General features: G+C 42.0%; 1 protein-coding gene across 3 annotated transcripts in view; it reads right to left on the bottom strand.

Moving 5' to 3' along the window:
• Nucleotides 1–2,365: 2,365 nt before the first annotated feature.
• Nucleotides 2,366–17,028, bottom strand: part of COLEC11 (collectin subfamily member 11) — a 43,140-nt gene continuing 28,477 nt past the window's right edge. The window contains exons 5-8 of one of the 3 annotated variants that reach the window (XM_074991227.1): nt 11,278–11,349; nt 10,093–10,146; nt 5,844–5,939; nt 2,366–5,681 (exon numbers count right to left, since the gene is read on the bottom strand). In XM_074991227.1, coding sequence (XP_074847328.1) covers nt 5,272–5,681; nt 5,844–5,939; nt 10,093–10,146; nt 11,278–11,349 — 632 coding nt within the window. In that variant the 3' untranslated portion in view covers nt 2,366–5,271. The remainder of the gene's footprint in view (nt 5,682–5,843; nt 5,940–10,092; nt 10,147–11,277; nt 11,350–17,028) is intronic. The other 2 variants (XM_074991226.1, XM_074991228.1) reach the window with 2 other exon arrangements.

Here is a 17,028-nt window from a genome sequence, read left to right as displayed (position 1 = left end):
CAGAATGGTTAATCCAGCCCTGAACATTCCTGCCCCCTCCCCATGGGCTGGGGATGCATGAGAGAGACGTTTGTCTTCTGCCTCTCAGTGGGGTGCTATGTCAATGAAAATTTTTCTCCTTTTCACTTGCCCTGTGTCTACACAAGCCCCTTCCTTACGGAAGGGGCATGTTAATGAGCAGGTTCGAAAGATGCTAATGAGGCACTTCCATGAATATGCAGTGCCTCAGTAGCATAATGGCAGCCGCAGCAACTCAAAAGTGTGGCTTTCGAATCGCGCGCCGCCCACAGAAACAGGGACTGTCCGAAAGGACCCACCCAGTTTTTGAAAGCCCCTTCTTCCTAACACCAGATAGGTATTCATGACAGCGCCTCATTAGCATATTTCGAAGCCACTCATTAACATGCCTCTTCTGAAAGAAAGGGGCTCGTGTAGACCCAGCCTTGGAGGCCAGGCCAGTTAGGGTGACTCTGTGTGTGTGTGCGCGCGCGCACATGCGTGGGTGCACTTCTCTCTCGGGTGTTGCCTCTAGCTGATTTTTCTGCCCCGACCCAGAAAAGTTTCCCCCATCCCTGCCATAAATCTACACTACAATGTTATTATGTGGCAGCTGGAGTTCCATCACCTTGAGTCAGCTGCCCTGGGCCAACTACAGCCATGTTGCCAGTCTTTCATCACAGCACAGACTCACTTGTAGCCAGACACAAGATGCTCAGATGAGTTCCTCCCTTTCTCTTTTCACTGCCCCCCCCACCCATATGTATTGTCTTTTCTTTCACAAAAGCAGCTGTCCATTCTGCTTCACCTCTCAGGTACCCCACTTCCTTCTTCTTTATCACTCATTCTCTCCTCTGCCTTATCTCCACCCTTCTTCAGCCTCATGTGGTCATTCAGCTCAAGAGGAAAGAAAAATGGTGGTATGATTTCCTGACTTTCACATCTGGCACTGGTCCCAGCAATTCTCTGCCTGTGGCACACAATAGCTTAGCCTTCCAAAAGCTGCAACCTACGCTGTAATTCTAATTATTGTCGTCAGAATGGAGGGTGGGGTTTGTGGTCTGTGATGGACAGGAGATTGGGTAGATGATCGTTTAGTCCTTACACTCTCTGACCCTCTATCTCTACATTTATGGGTGATATCAATGTTCCCATGCTTCCTGCTGGAAGGGAGCAGACAGTTTTGTTCTGGTTTAACACACTGGCATTCATCTACAGCCTTGCCTACCCTGGTCTACCAAAAAAACCTGATAACTCATCTAGGACCCATTTACATGAGGTGTGCATAGTCACACCAGAGCAACTTCTTACCTTTTCCTCCCTCTGTGTTCCTCCCTACCCATAAAAGTAATTTCCTCTCACTGCTAAATTGAAATTCTCCCTTCAAGGAGAAGAGAAAGAATTCATATGTGATTCCTCATCCATGTGAAACATCTTTACTACACAATTCTCTCCACAAATCCCTCCTCCACAGCCCATCAAATATTTATCCCGCATACAATCAGTTCTCTCTTCACCAGCCAAAATTATTCAATTCCCCATTGACGTGATCAGTTCTTTCCCTCCATAAAAATCAGCTCTCAAAAAAATAAATTTCCCCTCACAAAAAGTCAAAACCCCTCACAACACAAAATTAGTTTTCCCCTCCACTACCTTGAAATGGTCAGGCACCTCTCCCTCACACCACCCTGAAAGCACTGTTTCACAGGGAATGATACTGATGGACTGGTTCTATGCTGCTGGGTCCTTCAGTGAGGAAGAGGAATAAGGAGGCAGAGAGACCCTGGTAGAGTAAGGAGGGAGAGGATTCTTTATCTGCTATGAGTTAAACCTCCTGCATGGTTTGCCTGAAGCAAGTAGGAGGCACAGAAGGCTCACCACAAACCACAAGGTGGCAGAGGATCACTCAACACTGGAGGTCAAAAAGAGAAACAGGCCACTTCTACACTCTCACTCTCCCATCGGAGGTGGCATGGTAATGAGGCAATTGGAAGCAGGCTAATGAGGTGTTAACGTGCATATTCAGCACCTCATTAGCATAATGCAAGTGGCACGAATTTCAAAGTGCAGATTTCGAATTGCAGATTGGCAGTGAACATGGGGGGCAGCTTCAAAATAAGCTCCCTACTTGACATTCCTTTACTCCCAGAAAACTAGATGGGAGTAAAGGAATGTCGAAGTGGAGCGCTTAAGCCCCCATCTATACTGTCAATCTGCAATTAGAAGTCTGCACTTCGACATTTGTGCAGCTGCCTTTATACTAATGAGGCACTGAATATGCACGTTAGCACCTCATTAGCCTGCTTTGAATTGTCTCATTACCATGCCACCTCCGATAGGAGAGAGAGAGAGTGTAGAAGCAGCCAAAGAAAGCTGGACCGTTCATGTAAAAGCTAGAAACTAAATGGGTAGCTAATAGACTGAAATGAAATGAAAATCAGAGTCCCATTTTACGAAAAAAAGGACTTCAGGCCCTGGGCCAGGATTTAGTTCGGGCCAGACTGCTATAAGAAGGAAAGCTTCCAGTTCATTGTTATGCAAAGAAATGTTACTTGAACTTATGTTGAGTCAATTTTCCTTACAGAAAATCCACTAAAAGTTCTCTAGTTTTGTGCACCAACAGACTTACCTTTAGACTTCCTCTGCTTTTCGATCTCAACAAATTTATAGCGCATAGATACACTACAGCCACACATGTTCAAATGTGCAGAGATACACTACAAAATACCTTTACTATGTAAAATACACTGCCTACATTATTTTGACTTTGAAGTTAGTCTTTCAGCACTGTTCCTTACATGGGTTTCACGTTACAATAATTTATCTACCAGTTTTAGGAGTTTGAGAGTAAACCATTGTGTATAACAGGTTCAACTTTACAGCAGTAGCATGCCAGGATAAAATTGTTCATTTCCTTAAGAATAAAATTAGCATGGAATATCAAATGTTGTCATACTTTTGTGGAGCTGAACAAAATCCTATGATGAATGATCTTCCATTAACTGTAGCATGATACAGTAGTTATTCATTTTGTTTTGCCTAATGTGTGAAGGCTGTCTGCAAGCACGTGCCAAGCCCATTTGGAGTTTCTTCTAGATATTTCTTCCAGATTGATTGTCCATGTTTTGTGATTGTTTCATATTTAGTGTTGCTTACCCTTAAAAAGTAATTGAAAACATTGCACATGTTGCCTGAAAAACACAATAACCAGAGGTTTCCCAGTAGAGTAGTTGACTAAAAGATGAGAGGAATTGCAAAAGGCCACTTCAAACATTTAATATTCATCCCTCTGTTCTGCCACTTGCAGACTTCAAAAAAAAGTATCACATTTTTCAGTCTCATGCAGTTGTAAATTGGATACACAATTAAGTTAGTAAAAATGATGACTTACTGCATTCCTTTGGAACCATGTCATCATGGCTGGGGCTACACTGACCCTCCCTTTCAGAAGGGGCATGCAAATACAGCTGATTGGAAACGTAAATGAGATGCAGATTTAAATATTAAATCTTAAATATTACGAAAAGAATTAGGAAGAAGGCTGCATTTTAAATCAAGACCCTAGTATTCAGCATAATTGATGGTTCGAATAGGAGAGGCAGACCCCACAGAGAATAGATAGATGATATAGTAGATTGGTAGGGAGCTAGTCTACAGAAACTAAGCCACTCTGCACTGGATAGGGAAAGACGGAAGGAAACATGAGAGCAGCATCAGACACCAACAGGCTCTGAACCCACAGCTATTGATGCTGCTGCTGCTGCTGATGATGATGATGATTCCCTTTCAAATGAACCCCGCCTATACAGCTGTTTTGACTTTTGAAATCAGCTCTTCCAGAATCAAGATCCTATGCAAATATGCAAATGAGTCATGAGATATTTAAATCCATGCTTCATTTGCATTTCTCATCGGCTGCATTTGTAGCCACAGCCTGAAGGTATAATGAAGTTTTTAAAAAAATTAATAAAATGTTGTTTAAGAGACAACGTAGCCATGAAGAGAATTAAGGAAGCATAATAATCACAAAAACAAAATAAAGGACCAATTCCTGAAGTACTCAGAAATAAATTCTCTGCTGTGGCAAATGGATGTGAATGAAGTCCATAAAGCTGCACTTATGCCTGCAGAGAACTTGGCCCTTTTTAGAGTCCTTACTAAGGCAAATCTTCTGCTGACATCAAGTTAAGGACTGAGTGCTGGCTAAGTGAAGATTTCAGCATTTGTCCCACTGAAATGAACTGCTGGGCAACAAAGAGGTTGGGAGACTGGTGGTGTACTCAGGAAGACCCCTCTGTGTTTTGAAACCAAAAATATCAAGAGTATCTTGTGCAAAGTGAGCTAGTGAGTGCTGTGCTCAGGAAGTCCCAAAATGCAAATATCAGAAGGGTCTAAAATGCCATTCCAGCTCCTCAAAAAAGCACTGGAAGGGCATCCAAGACATTCCACAGGGCTCTTGAACACAACTTGACAGTACCGGTTTACTGGGGCAAATCCTTTTATCACTCAAACAGTTTGGGCGCTGTCCCCACTCTCCATTAAACACATAAAGCAAACAGAACCTGGCCTTTTATTTTCGGAAGACAGGAAAAGTTGGCTTATCTCCTTTCAGTACTGAATTCTGAGCCGTTTAGACTCTCCCAGGCAGTAGAAGTGGGTTCATTCACTCTAGCGAGTCTCTTGTGTTATTTGCAAACAGTTTAATAAAAAGATGTTACAAAAATAGTGGAAATGATGGGTTGGTTTGCTTGTGTATGTGGGACAGAAACAGGTAAAAACCTGCACATTCAAACCCTTAATATAATAGTTGTATTAAGTGGCTAGAGCATACCAAAACTTTTCTTTATGGCATGAAATAGCCAGAAATACCACCTTTGTTCCAGTGGAAGCAATCAGCATTAACAGTTAAAAACGTTAAACTAAAACAACAAGAATATGTCTTCAGAAATAACGTTATAATAACTAACAGCAAACTTCTGCTCTCCATTCCTGTCATGCCACCTCATTCATTGATTGTAGTGAGGGCACAATACAAACCAAATTCATATTTTTTATCTAAATACGTATTTTCTTAGGGCTAGACAAACTACATCTTATTTAACTCTGTTCTTCCCTTCTGAAGGGTAAATACTGATATTTGAAATACCTAATCATATTTACAGCTGTACAACACTTGATGTTATATACTTGTAAAATATAATTAATACTTTATAAACAAGGGGTAAGTTATACAATTTCATTCAAATGGGGAGGGGGGAGGCAAAGCAGACATTCTCACACATTTTCTTTGTCAAATTCACAAACAAAATACATTGTAATGTGACAGGCAACGTCATTCCAACCACCAGAAGCCACCATTTCCACACAGTCCTCCTCATCGTAGGCATTATTGGGTTCGCCGCTGCGCCATTTGTTGAAGGTCTGCATTGGCGATCGATCAGAATACACAAAATTGCCCTCTTTTTCTAGGTCATTGATCCCAATGAAAACTCTGGTGAGCCCTGCTTGATTGATGTAAGAAGCAATCAGACTATTGGTATTCTCATCCTTAGGCATGCTCAGTGTGCCTCCTCTTCCATGGCAGTAGAGCTGGGCATCCACGTATCTTTTTTCTTCTTTCACCAGTAGGTATATCTTATTATCTGTCTCACGCACACCAGCAACAGCTGCGGGGGAGGGCAGTGCTGAAAAGTGAGCACTCGCATTTCTATAAACCAACTTAATGTACACCACAAAAATAGATACACAAATCAAACATGAAATGGCAATATTCTTAAAGAACAGCTTCACCATTTTTTTAAAAAATAGGGTATTTGGTAAGGGAGAAACATACAAAATGAACATACCATTTTTTATGAATTTTAATTCAGTTGTCAACTGGGCCACTTGGATATCCATTTCACCAATTGCCTTCCTTAGCTGGCTGCATTCACAGGGGATGCCTGCAGAGATCAGGGAGGTACTTATTGTTAAACTGTGCACACAAACATAAATAAAAATGTTTCATGAAACAGTCATGTGAACGTATTGCTCACAAAAGGGCTAGCGTGATGACCTCAGAGTGAAATTCTTTGTACAAATAATAGGAGCCAAACACGCAAACTTCCCCATAGTGACCCCTCAACAGCAGGGCCAACGGCCCCAGGGCAAAGGGGCAGGGGAGGACCTGGTCTATGCCCCTTAGGAAGGGCAGGCCAAGGGCAGTCACCCTTAGTGTCCCCAGGAACACAGTGATCTGATCTGATCTACCACTCTGATCTACCAGTACAATTCAGTTCACTCTCAACGCCATCTCAGTCCTTCACCTGAGGAGATCAGAGATGACAATGCCAGTTAGTGTTAAATATGTAGTAGACACTGGCTTGCTAGGAACACAATAGCATGTCTTTCGCCATCTTAGTTCTCAGGGATGCATATATAAAGCAAAATTCTCCTTTTCCATCTTCACAGCAGATCTCATTTCCCCCACACAAGGAATCACAGAACTGGAAGGAACCTTGCAAATTTACCACATCCAGTCCCCTGCATTCATGGCAGGACCAAACACCATCTTGACCACTGCTGACAACTGTCTAACCTGTTCTTAAAAATCTTCAATGACAGCGATTCCACTACCTCCCTAGGCAATTTATATTCCAGCACTTAACCCACCTGACACGTGGGAAGTTTTCCCAAACATACAACCTCAACTTCCCTTGCTGCAATTTAAGCCCATTCCTTCTTGTCCTATCATCAGAGGTTAAGGAGAATGTGTTTTCTTGCTCCTCATAACACCCTGTTAGCTAGTAGAATGCAGTTATGTCCCTCCTCAGTTTTCTCTTTTCCAGACTAAACAAAAACAATTCTTTCTTCCCCCATAGGTCATGCTCTCTCGACCAGTGCGCCACAAGTGGTGTGCTGTGACACGCTGCTGTACTGCACAGCAACACTTACTGTGCCTCAGAGCAGCATGCTGGGAGAGCCAACTGCTGCTGTGTACGTGCGCCCCACTGCTTGGTGGGAGAAGTGTGGGGCAGCAGCACTGGCGGCTCGGGGGCAGCAGCAGCTCTGGGGCAGTGGCTCTGATGAGTCACTGGCATCAAGTTACAGCGGGAGAGGACTGGGGGTGCCTGGCTCTTGGGTGGGGAGGGGATCAGGTTAAGTTTTATATATTTTGGGTGTGCCATGAAATTATAACAAGTGCTGAAGCGTGCCATGAGATAAAAGTTGCTGAGCACTGCTCTGGACCTTTAATCAATTTTGTTGCTGTTCTCTGGACCCTCTCTAATTCTTCCACACCTTTCCTGAAATGTGGTGCCCAGAACTGGCCACAATACTCCAGGTGAGGCCAAATCAGTGCAGAGTGGAAGAATTACTTCTCGTGTCTTGCTCACAACACACCTATTAATGCATCATCCTAGAATCTTGTTTGCCTTTTTTTTTTGTTTTGCAACACTGTTGACTCATACTAAGCTTGTGGTTCACTATGACTCCTAGATCCTTTTGTGAGGTACTACTTGCTAGACAGTTACTTCCCATTTTATGTGCATGAAACTGACTGTTCCTCCCTAAATGGAGTATTTTGTATTTGACCTTATTAAACTTCATCCTATTTGCCTCAGACCATTTTTTCCTGATCAGTTGATGGGTTTTTCAGAATCACAAATGATGCGTAGTATGGCTTTGCCAAACAGCTTCTCTCCACCAGCTTAACAAGCAAAAATCACAGTATTCTCAAAAACCAAAATAAGGACAGTTCTCTAGATCAGTGGTTCCCAGACTTAGCTGATTGCACACCCTTCTCTGTGTTTGCAATAGTTTACACCCCGCACCACTCAAAAACATGTAGGTTGTGCCTACATGGGCACAAATCTTTGAAATAGCATATTTTGAAGATTACTAATGAGGTGCTGAATTGAATATTCAGTGCCTCATTAGCATTAGGACGCTTCCAGCCGCGGCGCTGCGAAAGCACTGCCTTTGAAAGCTCATGGCTCGGCGTGGCTATAGGGGGGTCCTTTTCGAAAGAACCCGCAACCTTTGAAATCCCCTCATTCTGCTCAGTGAGCAGGAAAAGTGGATTTCAAAAGGTGCGGGTTCTTTTGAAAAGGACCCCCGTGTAGCCACGGCCAGAAGCATCCTAATGCTAATGAGGCGCTGAATATTCAATTCAGCGCCTCATTAGTAAACTTTGAAATATGGCTATTAGCATGGCTATTTTGAAGATTTGTGCCCATGTAGACACACCCGTACCCTTTAAAAAAAATCAATCTGCAACTCTCACTAACTATAAAAAACAGTAAGGCGTTGATTCAAACAGTGCCAAAGATCCACTGTAATTAGAGAAAAAATAAAACCGCAGCTGTGGTCAATGCTTACAATTTGTGACAAAGTCCTGAGCTACTCTTCGTGACAGTTAAAGAGGTTCCTCAGAGGCTCGCTGTTTCACTTTTTGCTCTACCTCCCAGTTTTCCCAGAGGCAGGGCACAGCCCGTTGAGGCCTTCTCATCATTGGCACAGTCACAAATGAGGGGAGTTTCCTAGTGGATTTTGGGTCTCCTCCTGCCACTTCCAAACTGCCCCAGAGGGTGTGGGGACCTCTGGGGGGAATCTGGTCCCATCCCACCCAATCCAGGTTCCAGCGCAGGGACCCTAGGTAGCTGCTGCTGGAGGGGCTGTCTCCCTCAGCCCAAAATGCACCAGTCTCCTCCCTGGGCCACTTCCCCAGACGCTTTCCTCAGTACATTCTACCGGCTGCTGCCCTTCCTTCTTGCAGGCTCCCCTCTGCAGTTCTTCCCTCCTTCCTGGTCCATTCCCTTTCTTCTTCTTCTTCCCCCTGCCCTCACCTGAGGGAAAGCCTCATAAAAAGGTTCCACAGGCCATAACTGGCTGCAGGTGCTTGATTAGCCCCAGGTGCTGGACTAGCCTGCTGCTGCAGCCTGATCCTTGACAAACCCCAGTCCCGGGGAAACATAAAGGCACTGACCCAACTGCCCACATACTTGCCCTCCCTAAGGTCATTAAAGTATGCTGCAGGCTGTGATCCCCCATTAATTAAATGTGCACTCCACAGCCTAGCAAAGGGATTAATATACAAACAGCAACAAATTTGTATAATGCTATGCAAGCTTAACAGGAATCCATCAAAATGTGCAGTGCCAGAGGACATGATATGTCTGGAGGACTCATCTTTGTTTGTTATTCATAGCTGAGGATAACAGGCACAACAAATAGATTTTCCCCCCTAAAGTTTCTCACACCCTCCAAAACACATTCCATACCCTCCCCAAGGAGTCTGCCCCTCATCCAAGTTTTAAGGTCTCTGCTGCAAATGAAAACATGCCCTCCTACTCTGCCAATAAATTCTGCAAAGCCAAAGACTACTGGCCTGACAGGCTTTGACTTAAAAATCCCCAATTTCCCCTTTAAACTCTGTCCCTGCAATAAGAGCCACATGGGCAGGACAGCTTTGCACCCATGAGACCACCCCTGGAAGTCAACAAAGTACAGAGATTCCTCACAAGATTCACAATGCAGAAGCAGGGCCAAGTAGGATGTTCAGAGATTTTTTTTTGCATAGTGGTGAATAACTGGGGGAGATGCATTTCAGCTCCCATTAGCTTTCTGGAATAACTAACTCCATGTTGAATTAGCGGGCAGCTATTGAACATTCTTTCAAGCAATTGTCTACCCCAAAAGGCATTTCAGTACAACTTCCAGCAGGCACTGCATCGTCAAACTGTAACTGTACCCTGCACATCAGTGTTCCCTGGGAACTTGTGCAACCACTCAGGAGAAGTTCAAATACTGCCCAGCTGTTTAGCGGTACTCCCATTGCTAGGCTTTTGTTTCTACTGGAGCTGCACCTATACACGCCTTGGTACACATAAAAAACATTTATTCCACAAGTGGAAAAAACCCACACATGGATGGGAAAGATTAGAAGGAACACTGCTGTAGATATGCAATATAATCCAAATTACAACACATATATCAGAAGAGGTTATTCAAAAAGTTCTAACATAATTCTTCAGCATTTTTTAAAAAGAATGTGTACTATACATGACATACACATTGACAATGAACTTTACACTGTGACTATCTGCTGTGATTTACCTGGGTCTCCATTAGGACCAGGTGGCCCTATATCCCCATTATCTCCCTTTTCACCTAAAAATAAAAAATATATATTAATGCTGCTGCTCAGTAGTAGGTCAACAGGTTCATTTGAATATACAGACTAGAAACTTTCTCCATGTCAAAGAGGGTTTTTGTGTTAATGGTTAACATTTAAGGCAAAAATCAAATGCAAAATGCAGAAACAGGCTCAAACATCGGAGAATTTGGATTCTTGGTCTCGTCCAGCTCATCATCATGACAGGGACAAACTGTGTAGTCTAAACACCTGGACAAACATGACCAGTTTCATATTGTATCATTTCTTGTTACTTGTGCCAGCACTTGCCCAGGCACTTTACCGAGCAATGCCTCTCTGGCACTTGCAATGAAGTAGCAATTCTGAAAAACCAGGCCACTTTTATTTAAGAACCTAACATTTGATTTAAAAGCCTAAAATTGAGCACCCCTCTTGGATATCCTGGTTAGAATGATTTGAACAATGTCACATAAGAAGTCTGTAGGAAGACCAAAGAATTCAGACCTCCTGGCCCCTGAATCTGTATCTCTACCAAAGCACAGTCCTACTTCCCATTCACTCCCCTTTAAATACCTATGCTTGGAAGCCGATGTAATTTACAAACTCTAACTACCCACGTCAGGTTTCTAAGACCTCTTGATGATCCTGCTATGTGTCAAGGTATAAGGTAACCACTTTGGAGATTTCCATCATTTAACTGACTAGAACAAGAGTCAGCAACCTTTCCGAGTTAGAGCGTTGAAAATTGACCTTTTGACCTCTATGTACGGTCCAAGTGTCGGTGATACTTTTCAAAGTCACTAATAGTCCTACTTACAATAGCTTCATTCATAAATCAATTAAGATGCAGAGTTTTACCATTTAGGTGGTGGTTGGTAGAATTATCTGGTCTTTTGTTAACCCACAGGCAGCATAGCTTTCAGCAAGCTCCCGGCTTCATGGGGGAGAAGGGGTGAGGCTGAGCTCCTGACGTGTGCCACAGAAACTAGAATGTGATTTAGCTGTAGAACTTGGCATCTATTGTGGTAAACCCTGAGTTAATCTGAGTAATTTTAATTAAGAATTTGACTCATTTCCAAGACATATGGCCATTGATTATTCAGTTGAAACATCAGGGTAGGAAAAAAAGATTGACTCAAATGTACCTTTTGAACCAATGGGACCAATTTTTCCATGTCGACCCATACTGCCCTTCTGTCCTTTCTCTCCCATTTCTCCTAAACATAACAAAAAGATCAAAGACACAAATTAAAAATATTGTCTGCTTTCTTCATACCCTCAGCAGCACATCAGTATCATTTTTTATGGCAAACAGCAAAATGTAGTAGCATTGACATTATAATAACTAATCACCAAGATTTGTTTAATTGCAGAGTCCAGCTCTTTCCTCACCCATTACATAACATGTTACATAAATAACACAGAAGCACGTTTAATCTTCTCAGTGCAGCTGACTTCATTGGTATTTTCCAGATGTAAATGAGAAAAGAATTTGACAAAAAAAAAAAAACTTGTATGACTGCATTCAGATAACAAGGAGTCCTGTGGCACTTTAAAGACTAACAGCTTTATCTGGGCACAAAATTTTGTGGGTAAAACCATTTTGTCAGATATGTGGAGATGCATCGAGATTCATGAAAGCTTATGCCCAGATAAATCTTAGCCTTTAAGGTGATACAGGACTCATGGTTGTTTTTGTAAATAGAGACTAACACGTCTGAGACTTGCCACTCAGATAGTTTGTCATGCCAATGTACTTGAAAATAAGGGCAGATTGCAGCAAAAGGCTGCAATTCCATTCTGGAATTTAAGAGATTTAAAAGTTTTCCAGAGTAACGCATAAATTCATCTAATGCAGGTTCAACCATGGGTGCATAGACCTCTCGAAGTATGCAGAGGTCAACTCACCTAGATATATACCTAGTTTTACAAAAGGCTACATAAAAAGCACTAATGAGGTCAATACAAACTAAAATGTCATAAAGACACCAACTTTTTTATACTTCAGTATATACAGGTTGCACCTCCTAAAACCAGAACTCTCTAATCAAGCAACATCCGTCATCTGGAAAAACCAGGGATGTTCCTGGACCAGACAGCCAGGGAATGAGGACAACCAGCTGGGAAGGGTGGAGGAGTGAGGCCAGAGTGCAGGTGTTCCCCGGCAGGATGGTGGGGCTGGAGGGCTGAGGCTAGGAAGACACCTGTGGAAGCGAGATCCACCTGGGGGATGGGGGTGGGGATCAACCTCCCTCAGTCTGGCAAAATCCCTTGTTTGGGACCACTGAAGTGCCAAGAGTGACAAACCAGGGAGGTGCAACCAGTACTATGCACAGAAATGTAAGTTCAATTGATTTATTTTATAATTAATTGGTAAAAATGAGAAAATAAGCCATTTTTCCATGATAGTGTGCTATGACACTTTTGTATTTTTATGTCTGATTTTGTAAACACATAAATTTTAAGTGAGGTGAAACTTGGGGTACACAGAACAAAGCAGTCTCCTGAAACTGTTTGAGTAGACTAGAAAAGTTGAGAACCCCTCATCTAATGAAGTAGGAGCAACATAACTTGAGGGCAGAATTTAATCTTTGCATTATGTAAATTCAGTGCCTGGCAGTTGTATATTTATTATTTTTTCTATACTTTAAACATCTCAATAGTATCACAATGAGAAGTAAAGGAAGCCTTACATTTGCCCTTTCCGCAGACACACACAGAGTTTAAGTAATTCACAGCAGGAATTTGAAGTGTTATTAATTTTAACGAAGATACCATGCAGTACTTTAAAGTGGAGTTGTGGTAAATGAGCCACTTGAAAATCATCTTCCTCAGCAATTTTTAATTAATTAAGCATAAATATGTGCATTACAAAAATTGACATAAATTGCCAGAGATGCTGTAATTTACCCTCTTTTCCTTTCACTGTTTCACTCTTTGTCCTGGCTTTCCATTATGTGTACCCAGATATGTAATAGAAAGTTTTGATTCACTTTCTTCATTTGACTTTGACCCCTTTTTTTGTTTGTTTTCTACACATCCCTTCCTCGGGCACAGTGGGCCTAGGGGCTGAAAGGACAACACTGATCCTATGGCTGTGTATACGCCAGCTGGCTGTGCTCTCCACAGAAATCCCAGCCAGACACACTAGAGCACAGTGCATTCTAGCCCTGCCCCTCATCTCATGGCAGGAAGCTCTCTGCCGTAGGGATTGCCCAGTGGATGGCATTACTGCTGGCTGTGACAGCTATACACCAGCTAAGGAGCTCTATGAGCTTTCAGTCCCCTTTGCTCTATGAATCTGGCATAAGGGGACTATAGCAGGGATAATCTGGCAGGACTTTTCCTGAAACGGCTTGGTCTATAACTGTTTCCACTAAAAATCCTGTGTAGTCTTCTTTTCAAAGGTAATCCAGTCTTCTTTTAAACAGTGCAGTATATTTTATGCCTCATCTCACAATGAAAGAATCATTCTTTAATGAGAAAAATTAAAGGAAATATTACAATATACAACTGGCCAGATCCTCAGTTTATGTAAATTGTCATAATTTAGTTGAAGTCAGTGGAAATATAACAGTTTATATCCACCCAGGATCTGGCCCAACATACTGTCAATTTGAGGAATTCTTTGCTGCATACCACAGAGACATACGTTGGCTGCCAAGTATCAGAGAGGTAGCTGTGTTAGTCTGTAGCTTCGAGAACAACAAGAAATCTTGTGGCACCTTATAGACTAACAGATATTTTGGAGAATAAGCTTTCGTGGGCAAAGATCCGCTTCATCAGATGCATGAGTGGGGGTGGTGGTTTCAGAGGGGTATTTAAAGAATGGGGTCCCAGAAAACAGGGAGGGCCAGAGCTGACAAGCTCTATGCAGCAAGGTGGAAATGGCCCATTATCAATAGTAGGTATCAAAAGAGGGAAAAATAAGTCAGATCAGACAGGGGGATAGGAGCCATTGTCAGAGTCTAATGTGGAGATCTTAACACCCAGGGCAGAGAAGCTGTTTTTGTAAGTTGTGAGCCACTCCTACTCTCTGTTTAATCCTTGGTTAATGGAGTCCAATTTGCAAATAAATTGAAGCTCAGATATTTCTCTCTCCATTTGATTTCTGAAATTTCTTTGTTTCAGGACAGCCACCTTTAAATCTGCTAGTGAGTGTCCAGGGAGATTGAGGTGTTCCCCCAAGGGCTTCTGTACATTACCGTTCCTGATGTCTGATTTATGTCCATTTATTCTTTTACGTAGAGACTGTCCAGTTTGGCCAATGTAAACTGAAGTGGGGCATTGCTGGCACATGATGGCATATATTATATTAGTAGATGCGCAGCTAAAGGAGCCCCTGATGGTTTGGCTGATGTTATGTCCTGTGATGATGTCACTGGTGTAGATATGTGAGCAGAATTTACTTCCCATTGCTTAAATAGACTTTCTCACATGGTGGGAATCCTTTGCTTTGCATCCCCAATCCCTACAGAAATTTACTAGGTCCAAGATGGAGTCCAGTACTGGGTGGCATCATCATTTGTCTTTCTAGGACCAACCACTATTTGAGCTAACAGGACAAACAAGGCTATTCACGGGTCATCAGTCTGATCATGGAGTCATTAAGTCTCTGAAGCACCAGTCATGGCCCTAATTAACACATTTAGAACTATAAACAGATTCACAATTCATATATCTAACTTCACATACAAAAATTATACATGCACAAAAATAGGCTGTGCAGATCCAGCAGATTGTAACTATAAAATTTGTGTTACATGATCTGCTTTGCATAAAGCATCTTTGAGTTATGCATATTCATATTCGTAAGCCAATTTTCATAAAGTGAGGGGAGTATAACAACGTTTGTTTTGTCCTATTTATGGTACTTTTAGACAACTTTAATTTAGAACCTATACACCAAATGATTATGAAAAAAGCACCGAAAGTTCTAAAAAGAATGATATGTACACAGTCATTGTGAAATTAGGAAACTGTACATGAAACCAGAGATATTTTCCTCCTAAATGCATGAGATCCCCATAGAAAAACAGAAGTAATCCATACAATCATGTGCAAAAGTACTATCTGGATGATAGCCTCGGTTCACATGGTAGATTCAAGATTTCTAGAAAATGTTAATGCATCAGTTTATGGTGCTGTGTTAACCAGATACAGTTATTTTTGCTGGAACGTGATGAATGCAAACAGCATGGTGGGGATGTATTTCCAAGGAACTCCAAATGTGTCAAAAAGCATTAGCCTATTATGACCTTATTAAGCTTCTCAGAAAGTGGCCTTGCTCGCGCTCATATGAATTGGTTATGGGAAGTTGTAATAAAATATGTGTCAGAGGTTTGAAACCCCAGTCCTAAGAGTCCTGAATAATTTATTTCAAACAGCTGGATCTGAAATAAAACAGACATGTCTTCAGCCCATAAATATAACATGATATATAAACACAACTAATATGCTTCTTGTAATTTCACATTCTTTTATGTAAGCAAAACAGACTATTCAGCAATAATGACCAGTAAAATGAAGCTTATGCATTCTACCCAAAAATAATAATTCATTATCTCAAATCCAGGAAACACATACAGTAATTACCCTGTGCTCATTAAAAGAACTGGTTGGATTTGATTTTCTTCCACAGCTTCCCTCCCACTCCATCCTCACAGAAACACTCAGTGGCTGGTAGCAAACTGGAGTGTCATTCAAGGGCTTCAAACTTGCTTTACATCTTCTTTTCTCTGCCATTTACTCTTTTGGTGGGATAACCATTTCATTTACCCATCAGACAGCCTCTCTGGGTGTGATTTCTTCCTGTGAGTAATCGGTGTCAAGAGAGATTCCTCTTCATGATAGATTCTGAAACTATGGGTATTGTCTACAATTACCAGGTTAAAATGTCCCTCTCCCAGAGTTCGATTTCATGTGTCTGGTAAAGACATGTGAAATCGATTTCTCTGGGGCCCGCAGCAGATTTCTGCTCTCATGAGAAATAAGGGAGGTCAATAGGAGAGATGCCCCCATCGAACACCCTCCATGAGGGTAGACCTTGCAGTCAGCTGCAGATACTTCAAGTCTAGCTACACAATTGCCATAGCTAGAATTGCATATCTGCAGTCAACTGTAAGGTCTAGTGTAGACCAAGCCTATATTTTGAGGACCATCTGTGGAGTCCATTATAGCAGACCACAGACATGAGGAAGTTGGGAAAAATGGAACATTGGTAGGGTATGCAATCCAAATATGTCTCCCTGGAGTGAACAAAGGAGATATAGCTATAAGTTTCAACATAAGCAAGAAATCATCTGCAAGTGTCCCCTGGTGGCAATACACTTTGGAATAAGTGACTCAGTCTTATGTGGAACTGCACAGACATAGAAGACAAAAGTCTAACTGATCTTCTTGGAGATCCTTTCAAGGAGCAAGAGAAGGTAGAAAATTCTAGAGGTGAACTACTGAGCCCATTCAAAAAATGCATTTTAATACACCCAAATGCATAAAGTTATACACCTAGGAACAAGGAATGTAGGCCATCACAACAGAAAGGGGGACTGTGTCCTGGAAGGCAGTGACTGAAAAAGATTTACAGGTCACAGTGGACAAGCAACCCAACACAAGCTCTCAGTTTGATACTGTGGGACAAAAAGACAAATGTGATCTTGAGATGTATACATGGCAGAGTAGTGAAGCAGGAGTCAGAAGGTGATTTTTACCTCTGTGTATGACATTGATGAGACTGGTATTGGAATACTGTATCCAATTTTCTGTCCACATTTTAACAAGGATATTGAAAAATGCAGATGGTGCAGAAAATGCTTTGAGACAAGAGACAAAGAGTTCAATCTGTCTAGCTTATCAATGACAGAGGTGACTTGATCACCCTCCACTGAAAGGAAATG

This window comes from Carettochelys insculpta, chromosome 3 (assembly GCF_033958435.1).
Source record: "Carettochelys insculpta isolate YL-2023 chromosome 3, ASM3395843v1, whole genome shotgun sequence".
Taxonomy (NCBI): Eukaryota; Metazoa; Chordata; order Testudines; family Carettochelyidae; genus Carettochelys; species Carettochelys insculpta.
The sequence above is the reverse complement of the archived record's forward strand: the minus strand, read 5'-3'. Positions and strand labels throughout refer to the sequence as shown.